General features: G+C 47.4%; 6 protein-coding genes across 6 annotated transcripts; 3 read left to right on the forward strand and 3 right to left on the reverse strand.

The window, feature by feature from the left end:
- Positions 1–1131: 1131 nt before the first annotated feature.
- Positions 1132–2541, forward strand: MCYG_07238 (conserved hypothetical protein; the record flags this gene model as incomplete). The annotated part of the gene is made up of 3 exons (XM_002843409.1): positions 1132–1400; positions 1479–1896; positions 1978–2541. The coding sequence occupies 3 exons, from the start codon at positions 1132–1134 to the stop codon at positions 2539–2541; spliced, it is 1251 nt and encodes a 416-aa protein (XP_002843455.1).
- A 544-nt stretch (positions 2542–3085) lies between these two features.
- On the reverse strand, positions 3086–4450 carry MCYG_07239 (DnaJ domain-containing protein; the record flags this gene model as incomplete). Its single annotated transcript, XM_002843410.1, has 2 exons — positions 3086–4167; positions 4372–4450. The coding sequence occupies 2 exons, from the start codon at positions 4448–4450 to the stop codon at positions 3086–3088; spliced, it is 1161 nt and encodes a 386-aa protein (XP_002843456.1).
- A 528-nt stretch (positions 4451–4978) lies between these two features.
- MCYG_07240 (conserved hypothetical protein) lies at positions 4979–5747 on the reverse strand (the record flags this gene model as incomplete). Its single annotated transcript, XM_002843411.1, has 2 exons — positions 4979–5374; positions 5448–5747. The coding sequence occupies 2 exons, from the start codon at positions 5745–5747 to the stop codon at positions 4979–4981; spliced, it is 696 nt and encodes a 231-aa protein (XP_002843457.1).
- A 769-nt stretch (positions 5748–6516) lies between these two features.
- On the forward strand, positions 6517–8345 carry MCYG_07241 (prenylated Rab acceptor 1; the record flags this gene model as incomplete). The annotated part of the gene is made up of 2 exons (XM_002843412.1): positions 6517–6973; positions 7012–8345. 2 exons carry the CDS (start codon positions 6517–6519, stop codon positions 8343–8345), a joined length of 1791 nt encoding a protein of 596 aa, XP_002843458.1.
- A 1099-nt stretch (positions 8346–9444) lies between these two features.
- On the reverse strand, positions 9445–11046 carry MCYG_07242 (conserved hypothetical protein; the record flags this gene model as incomplete). Its single annotated transcript, XM_002843413.1, has 2 exons — positions 9445–10545; positions 10609–11046. 2 exons carry the CDS (start codon positions 11044–11046, stop codon positions 9445–9447), a joined length of 1539 nt encoding a protein of 512 aa, XP_002843459.1.
- A 933-nt stretch (positions 11047–11979) lies between these two features.
- On the forward strand, positions 11980–12930 carry MCYG_07243 (conserved hypothetical protein; the record flags this gene model as incomplete). The annotated part of the gene is made up of 3 exons (XM_002843414.1): positions 11980–12002; positions 12080–12349; positions 12432–12930. 3 exons carry the CDS (start codon positions 11980–11982, stop codon positions 12928–12930), a joined length of 792 nt encoding a protein of 263 aa, XP_002843460.1.
- Positions 12931–13049: the final 119 nt, after the last annotated feature.

The following is a 13049-nucleotide window of genomic DNA, read 5'->3' on the forward strand; positions in this document are numbered from 1 at the left end:
TCCAGCATGGACGTTGAGGATGTCGACGTTGCAAAGAGTTGAAATGTTGGTGCGAGAAACGCCAGACACCGCGTACAATCACCTGACGTTACGGACTGCAATCCATGTCTGTATTTATCCATTTTATATACAAGGGCGAAGGGCATTCAAGAAGTTCCGAAGGTGTGGATGTGGTCGAGTTATCAGCCAGGAGCAGAATCTATACTCCGTACCGAGAAGTGAAAAGCAGTCGTCCACTGCATCTCCAAGGTCGAGATATCCCAGAGCCCATCGGTAGATCTCGCGATCACCACAAGACAGCATACAGCTATTGGAGAGCTGCACGGCTTATCCTGTGTTGCTTCAATCCAGGCTAGTTATGGAGTACCTTCATCAGCAACTCCTTCAGTTGGCCAATGGTATCTCTCCTGTTTCTATATATGTGCAGAAGATGAAAACTAACTTATTTCTCAAGGACTGTCATTCAATGTCTGCCTTTGTTGACAACACACCTTGCACCATCACGAGATGAATCACTGTCTTGCGAGATGACGGAGCTAAATATAGCTTAAAGCGCAGCTGGAATGTTTGAATTGCGGCCCAAGATATCTTGTCACTGACACGGAAAGATATACGATGCCCAGAAGACAGGCTTAAAGCGAAACGGGTGGAAGTACCTCAGAATACGAAGACTTATGCTGTGCTTCCCAATAGCATATCACTTTTCTTCTGCAAGCGGAGCCTCTAGTTCGTATTGGACAAAAGCCGCCTCCCTTTTCTTTTAAGCCCCAGTCATAAAGCCAAGCCAAAGGGGAAAATCGCAGTGGAAAATCCAAAGCCTCAGCTTTTAGTGTGTTATTATGGTGGCATCTTATTGGGATGAGATGCACGTTCAGTGGCTGTTGATCAGCTGTTGTGCGGAATGGCCTTCAGGGGGTTGAGGCTATGTTGCCTAAATCCATAAAGGCCATTGAGCGGAACACGATCGCTTCACCGATCGAGAAAAAGCTATATATATAACATACATGTATCCGTCCAAAGGGCGCCGTGGAGGATATACCAGTGGCTGCTTTCCCCCCATCAGGTCAAATTCTGGCACTTTGAGCCTCTATAGCAACTGCACTTCTACTTCTCCCTCCATCCAATTCAAATATGGCGCCAAAAGGTGGTAAAGGCGGCGGTGGTGGCCGCGGTGGTGGTAGCCATCATGGTAGCAGCAGTTTTTCGAGCAGCTGTGCGTCCGGGGCATTTGACGATGGAGCGATTGTTGCCTCGATAGTGTTCCTATCCATCTTCCTGCTCACTTTTCTCTGCTTGGGTTGCATTACTTCGACCAAGTCAACTGCAATGAAGAAGAGAAATCAACGGAAATCAAAGTCTCTATGGTGGGCTATGAGCTTATCGTTAACACTGGTCATTGGGTAAGTAGCTCTCATATCTCATGCGCTGAAGTTCGAAACCCGAAAATGAAGAGCTACATGGCTAACAGACCGAACAAGCTCTACCGTACTGTTCATCGCAACGACAGTCATGCGCGAGTGTAGAACTGTTGAAAATTATGAGCTGCTCTCCATAATCCGAACTTGGTTTAAAAACTGGTCAGCTCTACTCCTTATCGGGGTTATCATGGTGCCACTCTGCAAGCATCTGCATCAACTGGCTGGCAAGGTTCTTGGGCGCGTTGTAGCAGTAGGCCATTTCGCCGTCATGGTTATTATGGCACTACTTCTCACCTGCTACTTGGGCTTGCAGTCTAGCCTTTCGGACATTCGTGCGAACTACAGAGTTCTCCGGGCCCTATCCCAAGCGACCACCGGGCTCGGGGCCACATACAGTGTAGTCGCATTTATCGGAACGTGTCTAGCATCGATCAGCATACTGTTTGCTGTCATTCGAAGCTCTCAGATCCAGAACTCTGTATGGCAAACCCCGTTTTCATCTAATAAGCGTCTGTTGATTATATACCCCATACCAGCTAACACAGTTATCGACTAATAGTGGGCAAAGAAATGGATCTTCTTTGTGATCATCTTCCCGGTCCTTTTGACCTTCTTTGATCTTGTGTATAGTTTCCATTTCTACGTCAGGGGCCAAACATACACCACGACAGCCTTTGCCGTATTCACATTCCTCTGGAACCTGTTTTATACCATGTCATATCTGGCCGTTCTATATATTGTGTCTGAGGGATCGTTGGCCCCGATTGCCCAGCCTGGCCCCGAAAATCAACACGATCCGACCAAAGGCGTTTACGCACCTGTTCAAGCCAATCCCCAGCAACCATTTGAGAACGTAAACACGGCATACAACAGCCCAGCGCAGCAAATGCCGCAACAGCTACCAATCCAGCAGCACAATAATATGCAAGCACCGCCTCCCATGAGCCAGGCTGGATTCGAACCAGCAAGGAACCAATTCAATCAATCTCCCGCCCCTCAACAGGAATACTATGATCCTGGCAAGGGTGAGAACCAAGCCTTGATACAGGCTCCAGCATATGAGCAACCAGCACCACAATACCAGAATTATCAACAGCCCCCTGTTCCACAGGCCTACAGATAGGAAGGAGTTGAGAGTGCAAAAGAGATAAGCTGAAGTCTGATGGGCCCTTGTATGTCGACCAGTCAACCTTTAATAAACCAGGCGACCGTTTGCTTGACGAAGTTGCATGCGCATACGGCGACCAGGAATTTCCGATATTCTGGCACAAGTTCGAAATGTCTTTTTGCCTTGGTCTTAATACCCAATAACGATACCCTATGTTTTAATATTTACATTCCATATTTACTTTTTTAATAATAACGTTTAATATGATAATGTAAAAAACTCCCTTTGAATATGATAGAAGTTCGTCCCCAAACGTCCTATAATCTAGACCACCCGTAACAAAATGCGTGACCAGGTTGAAAGTATAGAAACTATGGACCTGTTTATCGAGCCATCACGCGGTTCAATCCCATAGAAACCCCCTTGATAATACAATTGGAATAGGCAGAAATGGAAATGGATAGAAAGTCAAGGTCAGCATACTTTTATATATAGTAAAATAGATTTAACACAACTACAGAGAAGGGAAGTGATAAGATAAGTGAAAGATAGAAAGAACTTAACCTCTTCTACCTTTCTTCTTCTTCTGGGTAGTGTTGGCAGAGGATGTTTCTTCCACATCCTCTTCCTCTTCCGCCTGTTCAGGCACATTAGGCGTGAATGAACCTGAGGGGGTACCAGTAACACGTCCAACTGTGCTCTGATAGACCCAGACGGGGAATCTGCAGACCATGGTGTCTCGGAAGGTAGGTTTAGGGATTTCGTCAGCATCGAGGAGGAATTCCTCCTTGACACCGTCTTCATTCTCTTCGACGAGGTATACGTCACCCGACGAGTCCACCAACAGGACCTTGCCGTTCTCAGCAATGACACGTTTCCTGTTTCTAGTCTCAACGCCCACGGGTGTCGCGGTGCCGGATTCAGGGGCAGACGAGTCCTCGCGATTAACAGAAGGTCTGGTAGGCTTGGCGGGTTTGACGGGCTTCTTGCCTTCTTTGCGACTGTCTCTCTCCATCATGCGCTTCTGTCGTCTGTTCACGGGCACTGGGGCGGCACCCTCGTCGCCGTCGTTCCCACCGTTAGAAGCAGGGCTGGCATGTGATCCGGAGGCGCTGGCACTCTCGCCCACGCTGGAAACACCTGGAATACCAAAGTCATCCCCCCAAGCTGCGCGGCGAGCCTGCCTGACATAACGTTGCACAAACTCTCTCTGTCGTTTCCAGCTCAAGACGAGAGCAGCGTAGTGTCCAGCTCCACCAAAGGCAAGGAATAATCCAAATAACACGGTGCCTAGTCCGGGACGGAAACGGTTGTAGTAGTATCCTGTGCCCTTCCAGGCAGGGAATCCATTGTTCAAGAAGTGGTCGTATCGTTGGCGGCCAGGGCCCTTGAGAATATCGGCTATCAAGCCCAGACGAGCGAACTGTTGGGTGGCGAGTTTATGAGCCTTTTCGATCTCGCGGTCCGTCGGCCCCTTGGAGACGCGAACTCCAGGCTTGGAGCCTGGTTTGGCCTTGCGAGGACGGGAGTAGTTGGCGATAAAGGCACGCTTGACTTTGTCGGGATGCAGCTGCTTGGATTTCTTGCGGTAGGCCTTGACAATGTCACTTTGGCCAGCATTGGGCTTGACTCCGAGGAAATCTGTTCAGACAGGATTAATACAAAGCCAATTGACTGGTAGAATAAGAAGATCAGGACTGACCGTAGAAAGTTACATTTTGGCCCTGAGTGGCGTGCAGTTCATCTCGCAGGCGGAATATCTCGTGGTCTAAAAACGGGAGCAGGTTAGAACACGCCAGCCTATCAGGCACAACCGCCGTCTCAGAGGATGAAGCCCCGTCTGACCTTCTTTTGACCACGCAGCAACGAGACCAACAAGCAGCAGCGCCAAAGCAAGCAACCGCAGGGGATCGAGATGCCTCATCTTGGGCACACCTGCAGCACTGCGTTGCTATATTCTTCCCAGATACCCTTTACCCTCGGCTTCGCAATGCTGGCCTGGTGTCTGGCAGAGGCCGTCGACGAGGAATTGGCAGCGCAGTCGAAAAATTCTTCTTCTTGTCTTTTCGATGATTTACGGTTTGAGTGTCAAAATGTAAGGACGTGTTGAATTGAGCGGGTGATTAGTCAGCGATAATTCGGTACTTATAGAATAAGCAATAAGACTTAAAATCTATCTATTTGCTAGAATATAGATCATTTTATGTTTACTTTTCTATAAGTTGAATCTATATTTATGAGATATCTACTCTAGCTATATTACTTACTTAAATAGTAACATAGAGATGCCTTGCAGAGAGGACTGCTGACCACAGATGTTCCTAAAGCTGTCCATAGGCAATCATGAGCAGCTTCTTGTTATTGAATCATGAAAGCCCATCCTGATTATCGATCTTTTTGAATAATGCAACTGTCAATAATTGCTACATTAAGAAGAATCTGTGAACTTGCTCTACTGTTCACGCGGGCAACTTGATGTTTTACCCGAGACTAAGCCTGAAGTCCTCAGCATGCTAGTGAAGTTTCCATGCTCTGTTTCAACAACACCGACTGCTCTGAATCCGAACCTGGAGTATAGTCGAATACCAGCAGGCGAGGACAAAACAAACGCGTCTAGTGCATTTCGATCAACATAGGCACAGAAACTCTTCATGAGCGTAGACCCAACGCCTTGACGTTGATGATTAGGATCCACGGCCATGAAAGTGATTCCTAACGGAGACAGATGAGCAAGACGCGAGGAAATCCAGGTTGACTGATGGCTTACGGCATATCCCATTGCCTTCGTAACCCCGGAGGACTCTTTGTCTCTCTTCTCTGAGCCGTTTTGAGATACCAAGCCACGAAACTACATCCAAAGAGGGAGGGTTAAAGCTGCTCCGCCTCTTCAACCTTTTCCCTTGCCTCCTTGCAGACCTAACTTCTGGGCCACTGTGAATGCAATCCCCACCTTTCGCTCCCTGTGAAGTCCAGCCTATCAGCCCAACAGGCAACCCATCTTCTCCGCACGCCTTGTACAGAGCTTCGTCCTCTTGATAAACTGTCTCAAGAAGCCCATCAATCGTCCATCTGATTTCGTCTTCTCTCAGCTCCCACTGTTGCTCCTTTGGGTGTGGAAACATTAAGCGATAGAGTAGGCTGTCTTGGTGTGCAGGGAATTCGACTTTTCGCACGAGCAAATCCACGTCCTGGGCTTCGACAGGCGATATTGAGTATGCCATTTTGTTGCCTGACAAAAAAGAATACGCTTAAGCGAACGATCCGTCGAGTCACTCTAGTCCCATAAACGGCTAGGATGTAAAGGAAGAGAGTAAGAGGTTTCTATTATGATTATCCTGAACCAACGCTTTGTAAGTCGCCTCTAGGGTGAAGTTGTCAGGTATTTATCCATTCAGGTGACAGAGCGACAATTATCGAGCGAGACGAGTGTATCGCTGTCATCATTTCTATAGATTAGAAGTATACGATGTACAAGGTAGGACTATAGTATGGATACTCTCTAACTCTGCTACACAGCTTCTCCTTATATCTTTATTCTATCCTTCTTACACCTACATCTACATCTCATGTCTTCGTCTTCATCTTATTTCAGGGGTTAAAGTGCTTACTCATCATGCCAAGCCTCATTTGTCCACGTCTTTTTTGCTTTTCAACTTTTTCGACTTCATCTTCGTCTTCAGCCAGGCTGCAACTATTTATTTCTCTGCCTAAATATCGCCTGCCGTCCTGATATCATACTCCCTCTTCAATACTCCACGAAGACTCGCCACGAAGTTGAAAGAAATAGGTTGGTTGAACGCTGGAGTTGCTCTCTTGGCAGACTCCATCCCTGTGATTGTTGATGCCTCATCGTGTGCCTATATTATATGCTCTATATTTTTTTCTTGCTGGACACATAGCTAACTCTTCAGACATAGGACTGGCATACCAAGAGAACTCTTCGAACTCGTTGTCCTCGATATCGTTCTATCTACATAACCAATCAGCACAATGGCAAGCATCCAGCTCCCACTCGAGGCATTTACCTCGCGCCTGAACCTCGGCGAGAGACTCAATGGCATTCGCTCCCAGTCGATGTCCAGCCGTTTCGCCAACTTACGACCTGTCTCCGAGTTCCTGGACATCAAGCGTGTCTCTAAACCTGCCAACTTCTCTGAATTCCAGAGCCGCGCAAGCTATAACCTCTCCTACTTCTCCAGCAACTATGTTGTTGTTTTTATCGTTCTCAGCATCTACAGTCTACTCACCAACCTGGCCCTTCTCTTTGTTATCCTCCTCGTCCTTGGAGGCTCATACGGTATTGGCAAACTGGAAGGCAGGGACCTAGACGTCGGTGTCTTTAGAGCCACCACTAGCCAACTATACACTGCTCTCTTGGTTGTTGCACTTCCGCTAGGCCTCTGGGCATCACCATTGTCGACTGCCTTATGGCTCACTTGTGCCACCGGTGTGTGTGTGATTGGACATGCCGCGCTGATGGACAAGCCAATCGAGAATGCTTTTTCGGAGGAGGCGGTCTAGGTGGTCGACCGCGAGCTCCTTGTGATGTGCCCCTATGGGGAAGACCGCTGGGGGCATTGCGCGCGGGGAAGAGTCAGGAGATTCAGATTAACCCGGTGGAAAGTGACAGCGAAGAAGATGGAGGAGATGAAGGGGACCAAGGGGTGTCTTTGGTTCCTTTTATTGGAGATAAAGCGGGGGAAAGTTGTAGTGAAGGCGATGTGATACCCGGAGAGTGGTCCGAGAGTGATGAATATGAAGATAAGGATGAAGATGATTATTCAGACAATGATGATCCCGGCCCGTCGACAGGGTATGGCATGCATGGCCTATCACACAATGACACCATTGCATATGCAGTGGAACTAGCCATGCGGGATGATGACGATGTGCTGGTTGAAAATGCGCTAGAAAAGATACGATATGCTCGAACGCGCGGACAGAACAGTTTTACCCTTACCGACAGGGAGGTAGCTGCTTTGGACAGGAGGAGACGGCGGAGCGCTGAGGTAGAACTCAGTCGGCCACAGGCCCAAACCACCACCGACAGAACTATAACGCCACCAAGGCGCGAGACCAAACAGAGATCTGGCTCTTCTAGGAAAAGGAGGCCCTCCGACTCCACGAGCGTTGCTGATATAGCATATACATCGGCATATCTTGGGCACTACAGCATTCCAGCTTCTCCAGTCCCTAGCCATTCTTCCATCAGGAGACCCTCCAACAAACCCCACAAGTCACGTTCTCAAGCTTCAGCTAGGAATCCATTAGACATTCCACCGCCACAACCTCAGTTCTACGCCTTTAGCCCGCACCCTCCGATGCCACCAACTCCTGCTACAGCTAGCGCAATACCTCTATCTGTACCGCAGTCTCCGTACCCCATGTACCCTCGGCCAGCCTATCCACCGCCTGCTCCAAATATCATGTGTCAACCCATCTTCTCCCCTTCAATTCCTAGCACATATATGAATCACCCCTCTCCCGATCCATTTGCATCATATGGACCACGTCCACCACTAGACCCCCGAACCACGGTTGGGAGCAAAGGTAGTGATACTGGTACTCCATTCGCAAATCCCAATCCCAACGGCAGGACGGAAGGACTGGCGCGTCGAGCAAAGACCGTACCCAAGACAACTTCCAAAATGTCAAGGTCAAAACCTACCAAGGCGCCTGATACCCCCGCGCCTGAACCTGCAACTCCTGCCACCTCTGCCACGACCGAAACATCCAAGTCACCTTCTCCCAAATCTACTATCACTGCAGGCCGGAACGGCTTCATTCGACCAAAGAGAAAAAAACACCGATGGTTTTAATTCTCCATATCTCACGTCTCCTTGATTAATCAATCTCCTGACCTATGACTCTAAACGGGCGCAATCCCCCCTATTACGTTTTCGTTAATCGGGACAATAATTCATAAGGAGTGTTTTAGACTTCTTCTTTTCTTCGTCTTGCCTGTTTTTCAGCTGAGGCTTCTTCTCCATAATACCATTAGACTTGTATTCCATATTCTTTACTTACATAATTCTTCGTTATTCGTCCTAACTTTCAGTTACTACTTTAGCACTTTTGATACGAATCGCGATGCTCTCTTTACTCTGTCGAGTTTCTCCTCGTCTCCCTATATTCTATTTTTTCCACTCCATGAAGCTTAGACGGACCCAGTAATACCATGAAAAATAACAGCTGTGATAAACCCTTCCTTGCTTTCTGCCTAGACGATACCAACAATTTAATAGTTACGCGTCCTGAAAGTTGAATAAAGGATAGTGATGTTCCATGATGTTGCTACAACCAACTAACATTAATATTATTGCTCCTATTTGCCTGCTATCATCCATAAAGCTCTTCGTCTAACTACTTTTTGTATGTAGCAGGCATATGTTATCTTGAATACGTATGACTAGCCATATCTAACGGCTATGTACACGGCGTAGGGATGCCGCAACATATGCAAGGAAGCCTAGGATCATGCGGTTTGTGAGGGGCAAAGCCGGGTTGGTATAGTGAAGAAGGCTGCCTTTTATTAGAAGGTAGGAGGATAATTTCTCAACTGTACACTGCGAAACTCGAATATTTGAAGTATTTTTGTAAGACCGCAAAATCTATCTATATTTTCGTCCCATTACTCACACATCTCACCAAGAAATAGAAATGGCCGACAAATGCAACGAGACAAAGGGGAAGGGGAATTTAGTGGAGGGAAATGTGGAGGTCGGGGAGGCCACTATCAGGGTTAACGTGTCGGTTAAAGCTTTCCAGCAGCTTAGTTCCTCTACGGACGCTGCGCGGAAGGCAAGAGAAGAAGCTCGGATGGCGAGGCTAAGAAGGGAGGCACTGGAGAAGCTCGAAGGCTCGCAGTCCGGCGGTCACTCCGGCTCTGAAGCACAGAAATAAGACAGCATCAACACCTTATTCCTCCGTATCTCTCGCTTCGAAAGCCTCCCTGAGCTGCATATCATACTCCTTTTTATCGGCTATCTTTCGACGAATGACCTCAATCATGTCCCCTGCCCAATGCCATGTAACCACTGTGGCGTATTCTTCCTGTGAATAATGGTTTTCCATGATGGGTGGGAGGATTCTGTGATAGAACAGATGAAAGAGGCCGGTGGGACTGCGAAGAGCAAGGTTATACCAGAAAGTGCCCAGCTTCCACCCTTGCTCCATCACTTCGGAGAGGCGAGGCAATCCCCTCGATTTCTCTGCAGATTCTTCCTCTTCCCTCAGGATATCCATGAACTCAGCTCGAACTTTGTTGTATTCCTCTGGTTCTATTTCATCTACCCCCTTGTTTGTAAGCCAATGCGGAGGATGTATCAGCTCTATAGGGCATGTATGTGTCCATTCAAGATCAATCATATACTTAATATTCCAGTCCTCGTCCACCAGTATATTGCTTTGATGTATGTCACCGAGTCGGCAAACGAACGGCCCGCGATGAAACTTTCGTTGAAGTAGAGATGAAGAGCAGGCTCGAATTCCCGTTAACGCAGTCATCTGATAAAGGGCGTCGTCGAGATGGTTAACTGCATTAGGCTGATACCGAATCCGATTATCATGAAAAGCTAGCGTATCGGCAACATAGGACCCAACCGTTGAATACGTAGCGCCACGAGGAATATCAGTCGGAATATTTTCATTCTCTAGCTGCCCCATTACCAATGATAGCGGCCTATTTGCCAAGGTTAAATAACCATTCCTATCGATGGTGAAGGATCCGATGCGCGGAAGTGTGACTTTTGCTAGGCTGAGCATTATTTTTGCTAGCCCGCGGAAAAGATTGGTACGCAAAGCTGTATTTCCATAATTACCGGGCCATGTCTTTGAGAGCATCTGTCCTTCGCTTTCCTCTATGTACTCAATGACTAGGTATCCCGAGTTGATTAATGAATGAAATTGACCCCTGGGTATTAAAAGCGTCGGTAACGCATTGCCAAAGTACCGAAGTATTTGTCGTCGAAATCCATGAAACCATCGTTTAACGAATGACAAGTTCTCCAAACGAGTGAACTAGTAGCCGTTAACATCCCATTGTGGCCAAAGACAATTTGTCTATATTGTCTTCTCACATACAGTGTCACCGTTAGAAAGGCCAAAGCCGTGGAGCTTTGGAACTGGAACATCAGGGCAATTTTCCTCGAGCCATGCATAAGCTCCTGCTTCGCAATTAACCTTCTCATCTGCATTTCCAGACTGGAACTCTTCGCCTACTCGGTAGGGTAGGGGTATGCGTAGAAGAACGCATGGTTTCTCCGGGGTATTTAGCTTCACAGGAATACAAACATTAAAACTGCCATGAAGCCATTGACTGATATCAGCCACAGAGCAGCTCTCCGGAGCCACACCTAGATGGCATGCAATTGTGGCCGAGATAAGGCTTTGCTGGTCGTGGAGCCTGGCAAAAAAGGTGTCTTGTTGGTCACGGTATTTGAGAAGCTGCAAGATATTATCCTCTCGAGCTTTGACATCCGAATATGTCACTGTTTCTCGCAGAAGATGCCTTTCTTTCATGGTCAGTGTTATATCCTGTACGGTCTGTGGGTGCGGATTTCGAACGGAGATGTATGATAAATCTCAACTCTGCAGCTCAGCCCCTGAACAAGGCATGTAACTAGCTGACTAACTAGCGTAGCCCAAGTAAGCCATACCCGGAAACAAAAAAAGAAATTTACTATCCCTCTTCAGCTCGTCTCATCGTCTCATCGTTCATCCACGAAACAATGGCACAGCGTGTGAGCATCCAAGTATGGCCTAAGAAGTCGAGGTGATGGAAATATCCTGTGTATCGAAGGAGATCTTATACGCCCTTGCTTAGCCATTTGTCAAACAAGAGCCTTCGGAAGCGCGATGAATGCATTTGCAGCTTTCATTCAAATCGTCCGGCCAAAGAGATGAGCGTTTCTATATGCATAATCCAGACATAAAATGCCCTTAAGCGCTATTTCAAGTGCCGATCATGTTGATTATTGCCGAAATTAAGTCCGCCGGCGTTTAGGCCGATGACATCATCATCCGACGAGCCGAAGCAGCCTTTTTTCTTTCTATTCCCTGCACTTCCAACATCCAGCATCACACGCGTCCTCTGATGTGCATTTATTATATAGACAGCCCAGGTTTCATGTGCTACCGCATGATGGGATCTTAACTATCGTTTAACTGTCTCTACGATTTTTCTTCTAGAGAGGCCTCAAATTGTTGCTCTCGCGCCTCGAAACTAGAACCGCCACGCAATCCAACCTTACCGTGGAAATCCGTATTAACAGATCCGGTCAGCTTCTTCTACAATGTTAATATCATTCTGGCTATTACCCCTGGTGGCAGCCTGCATGTGGATAGGTAAGGTTTCTCTAGCTTATATGTAGACATTAGTTAACCACCTGGGTAGCCACGTTAATTGTGCTCTTGGTACGATGGAAGATTGATGGCTCCCCTCACTATCCATCAATGGAACCGGGCCAGTCAGTGGCGTATGTTACTCCGTCCTGCAAGATTATATTATATCTTATAAGTTATGCAGCATGGCTGACATGGTTTGAACCTCTAGATATATATCCGATGTAGCTGCCCAGGGCCTAAAACCACTGTTTGTGGCGGGATGCGCAGTATCCTCAGTATTTTTTGTGCTGACCTTTATATCGGAGCGTTGGCTACGACATTCCCATCGCCTCGCTCCGAATAAAGGTGTTTACGACAAGATTCTTTCTGTCCTTTCCATAATATTCTCCATGGTTGGAGCCGCTGGACTTATTCTCCTTGCACATTTTGATACCTTTAGATACTCCCGCCTACACAGCGGTTTCTTGGTCATGTTTATGTTAGTATAATTTTCGCATTCCCTTCTCCGACGTCTCTACACGTAAAGGCACTGCTAACATTTACTTTTCCGTCGAAATTAGAGGTGGATATCTACTCAGCGCTATATTCATATGCCTGGAGTACCTCCGGCTCGGAATCTACTATAAGGAACACAAAATCATCTTTTTAAGCTTCTTAACAAAACTATTTTTCATTGTGGTCGAGTTAGCTCTGGCAATTGCTTATGGTGTCCTTGGAAAGAAGAGGCGCACAAGAAACACTGCCGCAATCATCGAATGGGTTATCGCCTTCATTTTCGCCATTTACGCACTTTCGTTCATCATCGATTTGTTCCCCGCAGTGAAGAATAGTCATCATATACCCCAGGGTGAGCGCTCGCGGGCCATGGCCCAGGCATCCTCCAGCTTGGAATCCGCATCTTACCCTTCATCGCAACCAAGGCTGAGCCATGAGGCACAGCTTGCGACCGAGCCGATGGTAGACGTGGGAGCTGCTTACCGTGGCCGAGTAGGTGACTCGAACCGGATGCCTGCTGCTGCATACAACCCACATACCTATAGACAGACACCATTATCATGAGCTGGGGAGTTTGTGTATCAATGGGATAAGATACCCATGTATATAGTTAGAGGAAGGGGGGAGCTTGGGTTATATACTGGGGGAAAATTGGAGCATTTGGCGAGTTATTATATCTCGGT

This window comes from Microsporum canis, genomic scaffold (genome assembly GCF_000151145.1).
Source record: "Microsporum canis CBS 113480 supercont1.7 genomic scaffold, whole genome shotgun sequence".
Classification (NCBI taxonomy): Eukaryota; Fungi; Ascomycota; class Eurotiomycetes; order Onygenales; family Arthrodermataceae; genus Microsporum; species Microsporum canis.